This window comes from Cryptotermes secundus, unplaced genomic scaffold (assembly GCF_002891405.2).
Source record: "Cryptotermes secundus unplaced genomic scaffold, Csec_1.0 scaffold599, whole genome shotgun sequence".
Classification (NCBI taxonomy): domain Eukaryota; kingdom Metazoa; phylum Arthropoda; class Insecta; order Blattodea; family Kalotermitidae; genus Cryptotermes; species Cryptotermes secundus.
Window position 1 is genome coordinate 625,738 of NW_019730109.1, and position 15,510 is coordinate 641,247.

The 15,510-nt window shown below is 40.4% G+C and overlaps 1 protein-coding gene across 8 annotated transcripts in view; it reads left to right on the forward strand.

Annotated features, from left to right (window-relative positions):
- Positions 1-7,712, forward strand: part of LOC111866173 (myocyte-specific enhancer factor 2) — a 208,281-nt gene extending 200,569 nt beyond the window's left edge. For all 8 annotated transcript variants that reach the window (XM_023854855.2, XM_023854856.2, XM_023854854.2 and 5 more), the window contains one exon: positions 4,676-7,712. In XM_023854855.2, coding sequence (XP_023710623.1) covers positions 4,676-4,794 — 119 coding nt within the window. In that variant the 3' untranslated portion in view covers positions 4,795-7,712. The remainder of the gene's footprint in view (positions 1-4,675) is intronic.
- The last annotated feature ends 7,798 nt before the right edge of the window (positions 7,713-15,510 follow it).

The window sequence follows — 15,510 nt, forward strand, 5'->3', positions numbered from 1 at the left end:
ATCAGCAGTAGTGCTGTATTTAAATGTGATTAAGAGAACTTGTAACCAAGGTGCTAATAAATCCAATCATCTGAACTAGAACCCATTATTTGTGTTATGCGTACCACCCTACATGTGACAATATTAAGAATTGATATGAGGAGTAATAATATGCAGAAATCAAGTTTTACAACTTCTTTTTGAAGTTTTTCTTGATACAGTGAATATTTAATTAAATATGGGGAAAAAATTCCAACAGTGTGTAGTGTGATAACTTACTCCAGGTACTTCGATTTCCCCTGCCAATTTTCATTCCATAAATTGCTCCACAATCACCCTCACATATCATCTGGGGCTGGTATAATAGGCCAGAAGTGGCCGCAGTACAAGCGACGTAGTCCCACCCCACTAGCAATAAAAAATCCTAACTCATGGAGCTGAGCCCTTCTGGAGGAGCCGCAAATTCTGCAGCTACTCAAGAATTTCCCAGCATTTTATGGAACCGAAGTTTCATTACCATGTTCACAAGAGCCCTCCACTGGTCCCTATCCTGAGCCAGATCTATCCAATCCATACCATCCCATCCTATGTCTCTAAGATCCATTCTAGTGTTGTCCACCCACCCATGCCTTGGTCTTCCCTGTGGTCTCTTTTGTTCTGGCTTTCCCACCAATATCCTATACACATTCCTTGTCTCCCCCATTCGTGCTACATGACATGCCCACCTCATCCTCCTTGACTTGATCATTCTAATTATACTTGGAGAAGTGTACAAGTTATGATGCTCCTCATTATGCAGTTTTCTCCAACCTCCTGTCACTTCATCTCTCTTCGGTCCAAATCTCCTCAACACCCTGTTCTCAAACACCCTCCGTCTATGTTCGTCCCTTAATGTTAGAGATCAAGTTTCACACCCATACAGAACCACAGGGAAAATTATAGTTTTGTATAGTCTAATATTTATGTTTTTGGACAGCATTCGAGAAGACAAAAGGTTCTGGACTGAATGGTAGCAAGCATTACCTGAGTTCAATCTCCTCTTAATTTCCTCCTGAATGAGGTTTTGATCTGTTATCATTGTTCCCAAATATCTGAATTGTGCTACATTTTCAAAAACATCTGTTTACTATCTTTATGTCATGATTTGGCCCACAATACTCGTACAACAGTCAGTAAAATTTTACATAACCCGCAATAGGAACAAAGGCTGTCATTACATACTTTTCTCACTTAATAAGAATTTTTAACCTGTTTCAAACTAGCATTATGCATTTACTCTTAATATTCACAACTTGTTTTAACTGTATTAAATATTTAGTCTTAATTTCTGTAACTGTTATGCGTTCTCTCTGTGATACTATAGTAACAACCTGTGCTCAACAACAGTGCCATACTGTGATGAGAGCTGAAAGCCTCAATAGTTTAAAAAGAAAAATTGTCTATTGGTAGGCAGCAGTTGGGTAAACACAGTTCTGCAACCAAAATTTGAACAAGTCACAGTAGAGGATCTTGTGGGCCATTGCTGAGCAACATGGTGTTTTCTGTGTGGTCTGTGCCGAGGTTATATAACAAGGCCACAGGCCAAGTCATAGTTAGTCATAGCCCATGAGTGGTCACTTGATGACCAGCTGTGAGATGGTACCCAGACAGCAATAATGTAAGCATGGAAGCAGAGAATATTTTTGAGGTTCATTGCCAGGCAGCGCATAGTGAAGACATAGAAGGCTTAGAGCGTGCTGTAATGCATTGTAAAGTGTGTGAATTAGCAAGAGTGCTATACTCATAGTTACTTATGGTTACAAGTGGTAAGAGTTCAATAAATCCAACTACCAATCCAAACCCTCTGTCTAGTCTCTAAACAAATAACAGTACATAAAATAATTCCTGTATAATGTAGCCTCTGCATTCTGATGGTGGCGAGTAATGGCCAGAGCATATAAAGGCAACATTTTTACGTCTGCTAAATTAGTTACACTTGATGGACTTCTGCTGCTTATTATGTAATAGCTACATCTCTTTCAGTCACACCTTGCCCAGCTGTTAACAGCAGAGTGACATGGCCTTCTGATATGAAGTAAACACTGGCACATACTCTACATAGTTCAGTACTATAAGTAGCTGTTATTTTAACATCAATACCTTTTAACTCCATTTTCATCCTTTGTTGCACATTATTCTGAGTGGTCACAAATGTAACAAGCAGCAAACAGGATGAAATTAAATTTGTGCACAAGCTCTTCATAGTGTGATTCCTTGTTAAAAAAAAGAGTTCAGAAATGCTGTACAACATATAGCCTGTGACATTCAGTTTCCAAGGTACATGTCATTATCAAATAGTTCAAGCTGTCAGGTAATCAAACCCTGGGCACCTCATAGTTACAGTGGGTTTTTGAAGCATCTTTGTCAGTTTAAAGCAGATGTCAATGTGCTGTGTGGCAGTCTCTTGAACATGCCATAATGGTTGGCATCAACCATGGTCACAGCTGCTTGAAATTTTGCCATGAGATCTTCAGTAGTCCTGGCAGGGACTGCATAAATGTGCTCCGTCAGGTGTCCCCACAGGAACAGTCCATCAGAGTTAGATCTGGTGACTGATGAGCCCATGCAGTTTGCCATCCATGTCCAGTCCAGCCCACCTTCCTGGATATGTTGTGTTCAACCACTGCCAGACATCTAATGCATAATGTGCTGGAGCTCTGTCATGCTGCAGCCATAACTTCTGCATCACACATAGAGGCACATCTTCAAGTGGATACAGCAGACTTTTCCAGAAAATTATGATATGTTTGAGCACTCAGCCTGTTGGGTAGCAGATGGAGGCTGATGAAAGTGTCCCTGATGATTCTAACCTAAACACTAATGCTGAAGCAGACTTGATACCCACATTTGCAGACAACGTAAGGATTATCATATTCCCAGAGGTGACTGTTGTGGGCATTGAACATACCCTTGCATGTAAAACATGCATCTGTACACAGAATGACATGTAAATATGGCTTATCTGCGCTGTGTTGATGTTGTAGCCATTCTCAAAATTTCATCCATAGAGGACAGTTGTCTGGAAACATGCACTTTGACAGTAGTGGCATGGTTGCAGCTGATTTTCATGAAATACTTCGAAGACCGTTGGTTGCTATAGTCCCAATTCTTGTGTGATATCACATGAGTTTCTCCACAGTTCATGTTCCTCATCTGCAGTTATGGTGTCTTCACAGGCTGGTGTTTGTACAGTCCAACGGCAAATTCGTGTGTGCCATAGGTATTACACTTTCTGTCTCATGGAAATGCTGCTCTATTTGTCAACACATTAGTGCCTGCATGATGGCAGGATAATAAAGCACATATTTCTGTGCAGCAGAATGAGCTCAATTATTACAGGTACTGAGGGTTAAGGCCATAGTGCAGTACGAGTGGGTACCCAAAAGAAACCGAACTTATTTTTTTTTAAACTTATTTATTCAAATTTTAAGCACAAACCTTCAGTCCCCTTCAAAGTACTCTCCACTTACACTAATACATTTGTCTAGTCTTTTATTCCATTTTTCAAAACATTGTCTAAATTCATCTTTTGAGATGCTTGACAGCGCCTCCGTCGTTTTTTCCTTTCATGTCTCTTTTCATTCGAGGAAACAAAAATAAGTTGCATGGGGCAAGGTCAGGTGAGTATGGAGGGTGAGGAACAGGGGTCATACCATTTTTGGTCAAGAATTGTCGTACAGACAGGGCTGTGTGAGCAGGGGCATTGTCATGATGGAAAAACCAGTCACCCGACTGCCACAAATCTGGCCGCTGAGCTCCAAGTCACTCCCGACAGCTCCACAATTTCTTCAATGGTCCGTCGTCGATCTTCCTTGATGATTTCACGAATTTTTTCAACATTTTCATGTGTTCGGGCCNTGTTCACGAAAATCAGCCATTGCAAAAATGACGATCACACAAAACAGTTGTCACTATAAACTCTGCCAAAACTAGTCCTTACCTTCTGAAGCAACGGTAGTTGGCTTATCGACTCAGGAATGTTAGCTCTATGCGTTCATAGCAGCAAAACGCGGTACTACAAAAGCTCTGCCCACAAAAAAATTAGTTCGGTTTCTTTTGGGTACCCCATCATATTTGTCGTGTGTATTCCATGATAATTGAGTCACAACTAATCCCTGCTGTGCACTGTTTTTGAGTACACTTAACAGCGCGCTATGTGTCATTGTGCCAAATAACGCTGCTGAGAACTATGTTATCCCATATGACGGTAACATGTCTTGAAAACTAAGTGTCTTAGGCCATGTGTTATATAACATATTTGACTTGTCTTTTAACAATAAATCACACTACAGAGAGTTTGTGTGCGAATTTTGTTTCGTCCTTTATATGCCATTAAAAGTGTAAATTTGGTTTCAGCAGTGGTAGAGACTGCAATGCCAATGAAGCATAGGACGCCCTCTTGCTGTTGCATGGCAGTCCATTCCATAATTACTACTAACAACAGTGACTTCTATAATGTTGGAGACAGAATAAAGACTTCTGAGCAAGCCTTTGGCCTTTATATAAGATGTTTTCTGATGTTTTTCAATGAGATTAAAATTGTAATCAAACCCATTCAGTTTTAAGTCTTTTACTCGGAACTGACCAATTTAAAATCTACTGCATTGTAAAGACTGATTCAGTATTATTATGTGGACCTTGCCTTTCTTCCAAACAGGAACTGTAACCCCAACAAACTTGTCATCACCAGGCGATCCACGGCACAGCAGCAGTAGTGACTATGACAGTGGGCCAATTCAGAAACGTGCCCGAATCAATGAAGGCTGGGCTTCATAGTGAAGCAGCCCATCACATGGGAGCACCTCACCTCAGTCTTGGATCTCCTCATGTGAGCCATGATTAAATGCTGCAGTTGTGTGACAAGAGGATTATGTGCCATCCATTGTACCATTGCAGTCACCAGAGTTGTTAATCAGGCATGTGGCAGACCAGTGTGTGAATACTAGTGCCTGTAACAGTAATGGTTGGCTGGCATCATTTTGGGTTTTGCTCAAGAAGAATCCGGTTCAGTGCAGTCATGCTATAAGTGATAGTAGTAATAAACACATCCACCATGTACCTTTTGCACAGGAAATTCAGATCAGTCTTTAAAAAGAAAGGATCAGAATGTTAAAATGACAACCTATGTAAAGAATTGTTTGCAGATATATAACCAGTCAGATGAGCCATGTTCCACATGGCAGTTGATCTTCAGCGTACTTAAATTTGTCATTTGGAAAATTGCCCATTGCATGTATAGATTCTGATGAGTGCATGTGCTTGGTGCAAATATGTCCCCCTCCCTCACAGCTGCCTCATTCCTACACAGAAGACAGTGAAGCAGTCCATGTGATGAAGTCCAAATTGTTCTGTAGATAGTTTTATCAGATGCAAATATATATCATTGACTTAGACAGAATTGTGTAAAGAGATGTTTTTGTACTTGATTTTTGTTGTGTGCAGTGCTGCGTGACTACTGTGTAGCCCCCAGATGAGCATCTATTTTACTAAGAAAGCATGCGAACATTCCCTATAGTCATGCTTTGTTACTTGTTTCCACAGCCAGATGGAGTACTTAGCACATAAAGCATGTACGTTCTGTGTAAAGTCAGGTTCCCTTAGTGTCATACTGGACTGGTAAATCACAAGCCGTGATTTTTTGTTTTTGTAACTCAGTATACAAATACTGATATCACATCATTGTGTACAGTGTGATTATTATATATATTTTCTGAGACAATATTAATTTCAGTAACATGCAGTATGGTTTTTAAGTGTAATGTATGTGTTTTAAGTTTTGTGTTGCCATGCTAAATTTGGTGCTTAATGACTGTAGGCAGGTTGACACTTGCTGTATTGGTAGACACTTCCTTTCTGCTTCAACACATCACACACACTGCACGAGACTAATACACAGTCACCAAAGTTGTTGGCATCCAACATCAAATGGAATGCACTATTCTTATACATATATATATCTTTAATAGTGAATCCTGGTTGGTTCTTCCAACATGCAGAAATAGGTCTTGTTGGCCAAAACACGGGGCCGAATCAAGTTATTGTTGCTGTTGTTATATCATGGTACTAGAGTTACACATATTGTAGGAATGGTTTTAGCTTAAGAGACCACCACTGGTAGAGTAGGAGTTCTCTGAAACATGTAACTAAATGATCAAGCATGCAAAAGCTCTGGGCATATGATCAGGTATTTCTGAAAGTGTTACTGTATAAATTGCCTACCTTATGGATATTTTTTTTTTGTTCTACTTTATTTCAGTTTATCGGTTACATTTGTGTAAATGCTTTTGCCAGTGTTTTGAGGGTCTCCCTAATCATAATTCTGTCTGAAGGAAACTACTACTTTTTTTCCCCAAATTTAAAACTATGTGTGTGCACTTTTTCAGGACCATGTAACCATACCATGGATCACATTATTCTTAGATGTAACTCTGTACATATATACCCAAATTGTTTACATTATGTCCATGATGAATTGGGAGAAACAGTCAGGTTTCTGACACGTAGTTAACCTACCACAGTGTTCACTATTAGCCTTCTGAAGATATTTGGTGGTAGAGCAACTGTTTCACTGTATTTTAACTACTGATGCACCTCTCACAGTAGGTGCAGATCATGTCCTTCATATCTCCACTTAGGATGCCTTACTCCGAGTGCCTCAAACATGTGCTTGTCCACTCTGGGTTCTGACCGATTACATTCATATGTCAATTTTGCACAACTCCTTGTCTTTGGGGCTGCAAACGTTGGCAGAACTTATCTGCTCAGGAACTGTATAATGGTTCTGCATTGGAAATTCTTTGGAATGTGGCAGTATGTTAGAAAACAATTTGAAAAGTTGTTTTGTTATGTGATGTAGTACAGCTCTACCAGTGGAGGTTTGTTTATTGTAGGATCATATACCTCTGGTTAATGTATTTTATAAAATTGAAAATTGAAATTTTGTAAACACCAGAGATATTTTAACGATATTTACTATTATTATATCGAGATATTATATTTTAATATGAGATTGCAGCCCCAATGGTCTTTATGACCCTTCTCTGACACTCTGTGCCTTCACTTTCCTCATTCCACTCACTAACTTTACACGGCGAAAAGCAATCAAAATTTTAACAGATTTTCTATGAAGCACAAGTACTAAAACTTTAGTGAGAATGTCTTACTAGGTGAGTCCAGTGAGATAATGTATTTGTATAGAATGTGTCCAGGGATGCACAGTTTGTATAGCCAATGTGATGATAGAAAAGATCTATTTTGCTGTCTGTAATAAAACCACCGTGCTTGTATAGAAGTGTCATTGCTTTTGTCTTCCATCGGATGGAGCTGCAGTATCTGTTATACCAGTAGACTTGCAGGTGTTTAATTCAAATACTCATGCTGATGAACCATGTACTTAGCTCTTCATTTAAATCCAGAATATTTCTAAGTTGTTGTAGTAATTATTGGTTTTATACCTGCTAAAGTGCAATATTATGTTATAAATTTAATATAATGTAGTCTAAATTGTTTCACAAGAATTGCTTGTAGTCATAAAACCATTGTTCTGTTTGGACTGGAGCAAACAAAAAATCCCCCTGCTGGTCATCGTCCTCCCTAGAGACCATGTATGGCAGCCATATTGGTGTGGGGTGTTGTTTTCTCATGTACTCAACAGATGTCTGCCATACATGATACAAATAAAGATTTGGATGTGACATATGTTTCCAACTCATTTATATCCTTGCATCTTGATTCCAGTCTGTGGGAAGATTTCTCATCAGTGTCAAGTTGCTACTGTTTACTGTACATAAGTCAATGACTGTGGGGTCAAACTAACTCTATCTGAGGAGGAAGAGTTCAACAAGTTGAAAGCATACTTTACAATACAAGTGTAAACAAGTATCTCCAGTTCTATTGAACAGTTTTCCCAACCACGTGTCACTGCTGTCATTGTACATGTGCACGTCCAGTGGATGCAGCATATTATTTTTAACATAAATGCCATTCCCCCCCAGTTTCCTCCAACATAAAATCCAGCTGCTAGTGCTATAGCAGCAGGAGATATCGGTCCCCAGTTCCCAAATGATAATGGTTACCTGATATATTACTGTTGTTGAAATATATGAGCGTTTCTATTAGTAGTTCCAGTGTCATTTATCATTGTTTATTCCTGTGACATATTTTTAGAGAGTGATTTTAACTTGTTGGATGAGGTTCTTATGGCAATTAACATGAAGTGTATGGTTTTCTGGCAAGTAACATAGCATAGTTAGGGGATAGTCTGACATTTCAGAGAAACCTATCATTTCCATCTTCAGGCGGCAAACTGTTTCTAATGGTTTATTGCTTGGCTTACTCTCTGACACTGAACATTGAGACAGTATATTCCTCTGAAATGATGTGTTCTGTCCAACACAGCATTACAACCCAGAAGACCAGGCTTCACATTTAAACTTGTCTGTGGATAAGTACTATATATGCTACTCAGTGATACTTATTCACAGAAATGTTTAAACTCATTTCTCAATATGTATTCTCTATGTAGTACTCAGTAATACTTCTTGCAGGTATTGAAATGTTCCTGCTAATATGTATTGACATGATGCATAAAAGCTGACATATTGGAATCAAGAGAAGTGTCATGTAAGCATCCACTGCTATGCAGCGGCTTGTTAAAAGACATTTCCACAGCAGCAGATATGCTTACAACAATCTAACCATGTCGAAGCTATATAAGGACAGCCAGCAAGAGACACGGTCATGAGACAGAAAAATAAAAGTAATGAATCCTGGTGGGCCCAGAACCAAGAATTCCTGTGTTAGCAAATGCCACCAGCAGTTTACCCAACTCGACCAAGAGGGGAGCTATTGAACACAAAGTATTCCAGACAATCCCCATTGTTGGAGTCAATAACCAGGCAAAGAGTACATGCAGATATAGTATACCAGAAAGACTTGAAATGTACTGTAGTTATTTGCAGATTGTGAAGGATAATAAAAGTGTAATTACCTGTTCTGTATTTCAGCATCCTGTTGCAAAACGTTAATTAAAACATCTGTGTGTCCACAATCCATCAATAATGCAACAATTGTCTGTTACGTGTTAAATGGTGAATAAACAACTGTTGCATTATTGATGGACTATGGATACATAGATGTTTTTAAGTAATTACCTGTAGTTAAGAGTAATAAATATCCAATACAACTGCCAGTCTGACCCCTTTGTATAATCACTACACACTGACAACTGGTGTCAGAATTGCTGAATAGGATTGTTGGATGATGTAGTCAACATTACAGGTAATCATGGTGGATATGGAAGATCTGTTAGCTACCATACAAAAAATGATCACCATTAGTGCCTGTCAAGAAAAGATGAATGCCGGTATGGAAGAAATGAAGGCCACAGTAAATGCTAACAAAAAAGATGGAGGCCATTATACAAGGGTTGGAACTTTAATAGTGGCAACACTGCTGTAGAGATGCCATGCAACGGAACCAAATAATGTTGCTTATTATACCACACGTTAGTTACATACCTACCTTACCTCAGAGCAAATGGACCCTCCCTTCCCACATGATGCGCATGCGCAGTGATGAGAAGAACAGAGCGTCATGTTAGCTGGCGGTGTAATGTAGTGTTGTCATGATGTTTTCGAAACAGGAACAACGGAGTTGGATAAAGATTGAATGTGCCAGAGGCTGTACAGAACAACAGTGTCATCAAGGTCTTCAAGAGGCTTGGGGGGGGGGAATCTGCATTGCCTTACAGAACAGTGGCAAGGTGGGTAAAAGCCTTCAACGAGGGACGCCAAAATGTGCCAGACATACGTCAGCCAGGTCGTCCTAGTGTCAGTGAAGAAGTGTATGCTCTTTCCGCATTACTGGAGAGTGATCGATGCCATACAATTCGTGAGCTGGCCCGAGAGGCAGGATTAGTGCATATGACTGTGCTTTACATTCTGAAGGAATGCCTGGTCATGAAAAAAATTGCATCACGATGGGTTCTGCATGATTAGACAGAACCCCGGCAATGTGAAAGTTATGGTGATTCTCGTGTACAACTGTGATGATGTTATCCTAATGCATACCATTCCCCAACAGCAGACCGTCAACGTGCAGTATTCTGTTCATTTTTGGAACACAACCTGCGACCAGCTTTGGGAAAGAAGCAGCAACACTTTCTGCAAAACCCACCCATCATTTTGCAGGACAATGCTCAGCTGCATGCGGCACGAGCTGTGGCTGATTTGTTCGATCGATGGGGCTGAGAAGTGCTGTACCATCCACCATACTCCCTGGACTTAAGCCCTTGTGACTTCAAATTGATTCCTAAGATGGAGGAACCAATTTGTTGCAGTCGCTTCAGAACTGTTCCAGAGATTCTTCAGGTAATAGACTGCTCAATTTGAACTATCAACAAAACAGGCGCTGCTAAAGGTATCCTACGACTTCCACAATGCTGGTGACTACATTGAAGGACAGTAAAACTTCGAAACATGCATCTATTTTGTATCAGTTATAAATAAATAGTTGCCAATATTAAAGTTCCAACCCTTGTACACATTTGGTCTGAATTTGAGGAAACCATTAACAAATGAGTGGGGGACTTCAACACTGAAATTCAAGATACATAATTGGACATACAAGTGATGAGGATGTCTGCTGATCATTGAACTCTGAGCCTCCTCAAAGAACTTGACACGGGGGTCCAAGGAACACTGATCAATCTACGAGCAATGAAAACATTGGTACAAGCCATGCAGCATGGACTTGAGACTAGACTCGAAGCCTAAGCATAGTATGGAGGTCCTTGGGAACAGATGAGCCAGAGCACATAGGTTAAAGCTGCCAAGGTCTGATAGGTTCATGTCTTGGACCCTGTTTCATTACCGGTTCGAGGCTACTGTGGAGCACAATTGGGTAGACCAGAAAAAAAGCCACACAGCTACTGTCCATCCTGCTGGAAAAGGTGGTCATCCTGTGTAACATCCATGTAGGAGCAAGGTATGAAGACATATTGGTGCTCAAAGTCCTCTATGAGGACCACTAACTGGCTGCAGCATACCATTGCCAGCAGAAAGCTAGGACCCATCTTACTGACAAGTCTGTACAAGAGTTTGCTGCCGACTGTACCCTTGTTGGACTACCCCAGGACTTCATCTGGAGGGAAGTAGCTCATGCAATATTTGACAGGATAAGGGACCAAGAGATGAAGTTTCCCCTCAGGACACTGAATGAGGTCCTTAGACAGGCACTGTGGTTAGAAGGTTTGAAGGAGGCAGCCCGGCTGGCCACAAGGCTACAGAGCAGCAGGACTTGGTGACCCATATGCTGACAGTGTAGGAGCATTGACCATCTTAAGAGAGACAGTTGATGGATACCTTCAGAAGACCTTTCTTTTTGGATTTGGCTCTGTCAACAGACTTATTTGTATAGATACTCCATACGCAGTGGTTCTACCACATGTTTCAATCTTTTTGCCATCTTTTATTAACACAAGTTTACATTTACATTCAGCTCCTCTGCTGTTCTTCCCTACATTGGCCAATGTTTTTGTCATGGGGTGTATGCTTTATCTGTACAAATAATTGTGTTTATGAAGAAGAGTCAGGTACTCTATGGCATTGCAGAGCCAGTCACAAGGGCGGTCATGGATGTAACATGAAGGCCCCCCCTTGGAACAGGGGGAAATGATGATGCACCCATAGACTTCTCTAATATGAACAGCCTTAAGGAGGGAACAATGTGACATGATGCATGAAAGCCAGAATACTGGAGTCAAAGAAGTATCATAAAGACATCCATTGCTGTGCAACAGCTTGTTAATAACATTTCTGCAGTACTGAATAAGCACACAACAGTCAGTCCATGTTGATGCTATATAAAGAAAGCCAGGGAGACCCAGCGGGAAGAGTTCACTTGGGAAGATTTTATGATATGAGTCCCACAGGACCAAGCACCAAGAATGACTAGGCTGGTGAAGGCCAGCAGCAGTTTACCTGAACTGAACCAGAAGGGAGCTGTCAAGCACAGAAGTATTAGAAAGAATTCCTGTTGTTGGGGGCCATAACCAAGTAATGAGTACATTAAGGTACAACAGACCAGAAAGACTTGGAATATGCTGTAATTATTTGTAGATTGTGAATGATAGTAAAATTGTTGTAATTAATTGTAAGCATAATAATATCCATTAAATTCAATTGTCAATCTGAACCCTGTGTCTGGCCACTAATCTGTGAAAATAATCTGTATTGTAGCATGTAGAGCTGTTTCTAGGCAATGGTTTGATAAATATGTTCCTGCAGCAATGGATACACATGCAACATTAGAGGTGCTGTTGGAAACAGTGTTTTCTACTTCGTCCATGCAGAGGGGTTAGAAGGAGGATAACTGAAGCAGAGGAATAGATACTGTTAGAAGTCGTTACCAGGAAACTACTAGTGAAGACACTGTGGGCTGGCAGAGACTTTGTATGATTTCGTGTAACCAAGCTGTTAATAAATCCAATCATCCGAGCTACAACCCATCATTTCATCACACATACCCTCTACATATGACATATTTGGTGTCAGAAGTTGGTGGCTCGTATAGTATTGGATTCTTCAGCAGTGGTTACGACCTGAAACATGCCTCAATTTAGGAAGAATTGTTGGATTCACCTACCAAATTGTTATCCTACCAAAATAAAAATGGATAGGGAAGACATTCAGCTACTAATCGAAATGTTGGGAAAATTGGACGCCATCCAGATGAAGGCAGAGGCCAATAGGAAGACCAACAAAGAAGATTTCCTGGAAAGAATGGACGCCGACACAAAAGCCTGGCGAGAAAAGATGGCCGAAGAAACGGAAGCCATCAAAGCAAGCATGGCCGCCATGCGAGACAAGAGGGTGAAAGCCAATATGAATGCCTGGCAGGAGGAGACGACAGCCTGCCAAGATGCAATGGAAACAAACCCAAGAGAAAAAGAGGAGGAAGAGGAGCAGCAGAAGATTCCTAATGAAGAGGTTGCAGTGCATTCCCTAAGGGCATGCTGAAATGAGAGAATGGCCTACCAAGAAGAGATGGAGGCAGATGCAGAGAAGATTGAGCCCGACTCAGAAATGATGCAGTCCACAGTGGAGCATCAAGAGGTCCCCAAGGAAGATGCCGTTGTGAAACCGGTCAAAGGATGGAAGAAGTGGCATAGGGGCAAGAAACGAGCTGCAGGGCGACGTGAGGAGCCAAAGGAACTGACCCAAGGAGATTGTGGATCTCAGAGAATATTGGCTGCTGCCTGCAGGAAGGTGTCCCACCATGCAACAGTGGCATAGTGCAAGAGGAACTTCTTCATGAAATCTTGACCCAAAGAAATTGTATACTGTGAAAAGAAGTGACCACAGCCAGAAAGAAGATTACCCGCTCTGCAGGACACAGGTGTAAGGGATGAAGACGAAACAGAGCCAATGTCAGACCAAGAAGCCCGAAAGGAGGGATGTTCGGGAAGAGACTGTGGAAAGGCCTGGAATGCAACACTGGCATAAGGGACCAAGGCCTGAGACAGCAACTACAAGGCAGAAATGGAGTGAAGGACCTAGGTGGCAGACAGCTGCAATATCTGAAGAAGGTACAAGTGGAAAGTACAGGAAATTTTGACATGAATTTCAAGAAAACTACAAGACTGAATCAGTAAACATGCTTTCTGTGTGGTCAGGGTGGAAGCTACATAACAAAGAGTACTCGTCAGTGTTGATTCAGTATTGAGTATGAGTTACGAGCAGTATTCAGTATGAGTTGAGAGTGGCGGAAGCAAGCGAAGCAGATCAAGGAATACAGAAAATTGCCTGTGAAGATGTCAAGTGTGATGTAGAAGACTTCATGCATGTGACGGTGCGTGCAACAGTGGATTATGAGGTGTGTGTAACTCGGCAATAGAGCTGTAATTTGAGTGTAATTGAGAGAGTGTGTGTGTAACCAAGCTGTTAATAAATCCAATCATCTGAGCTAGAACCCATCATTTTGTCACGCATACCCTCTACATGTGACAGTAACATGAGATGCAAGCTCGATGCAGTGAGTCAAATAGCACTGAAGGGTCAATCATGTTGTAAGAGTTACTGGTTATGTAATTGTAAGAGTGTACATAGTGGCCAGTGGAATGGTAGTTTAAACACCTGGAATAAAATAATAAATTGAATTCAGGTGTCTAACACAGAAATGTATGTAGATCAGGTCTGGTTGTAGAGATTAAGTTCTTCTAGAATACTGGAAACAAAAAGGGATAAAATATGAAAGCAAAACACTAGGCATGATCTGAAAGTATAAATACTACAAGAAAAGGTGGTCAAAATCATACAGTAGTGTTGACACACATACACAGATTCCTTTCAGAACATGAAAATGAAGAGGCCGCTGAGTGACTGTTGGAAAATCAAAGTATCCATTAGGTATTTGCAAGAGTGAATTTTCATCTTGCTAGAAGAATTTCGAAAATTTTCTGGAATCAAGATCAGAAAGAATTTTCTCTATGAAACCAACTTTTTTACTGTAATCATAGTTTATGACACTAGCTCATTTTACACAGTGCACTAAAGTGCAATAATTTCCCCTTTTGATACCAGATCCTTTTTCAATGACAAGCTGTCAGAGATTATTGCATTTAAAAAATCAGTTCTAGGACTGTGTCTTTTTCACCATTGGTAGGAAGAGGGGGAGAGGTTTTGTTGACATGTTGATTTTTGCTAACATTGCCAACCAACACAATTGGTGGACCTGGTAATTTGCATGCTGCTATGCAAAATGAAAGTAGTCACCCAAAAATTCTAGAAGTCTGAGACTAGAAAATGAGTGTTCAAAATGATACTGAAATTTCATTCTCAATTTGGTATAAAAAACAGACTGGCACATACCTAATGTCTAGAAGCCAGTTTGGGTGATATTTTCTTCAATTTCATAAACTCAAGTCTCTCCTCCCTGATACTCTTAGTTCTTGACACACTCCTTTCACTAACTTCTGTACAATTTGAAACATTCAAATTTATTTTCATCACATCAAATTCAGTTTCATTAGCTCAGGCTTCTTCAGCACATGCATATATGAGTATTACACACCAAATAATTTCTTGTGCTTCACTATAAATAATTTTACTGCTTTTTTCCACAGGATTCCATGCTTGAAATAAAAATGTACTGCTTCCATGATTTATTTAATCCGTCTTGCAGTGCATACACTCATTTATTTCCTTCTCTCCCTCGCACTACATGTTTCGGCATAATAATGCCATCTTCATGTGCTTACTTATCCACGTCAAACCAGTTCATTGCATGCCATGTTCACACATTAAAATAACTAAAATATGTATCTATCATATACATTGTCAAACGTTAAAAATATTAAAATTGTTCAGGATACCACATCGCTACGTCGCCCCTCACTACGTCAGTCACGCCCATTCTCCTTTGTTGGAGCACTCCTTCACTATCTTGTGTGTCGTGCTTTTGTTGTGTCGTGCTCCTGCGACTGCGTGTGTT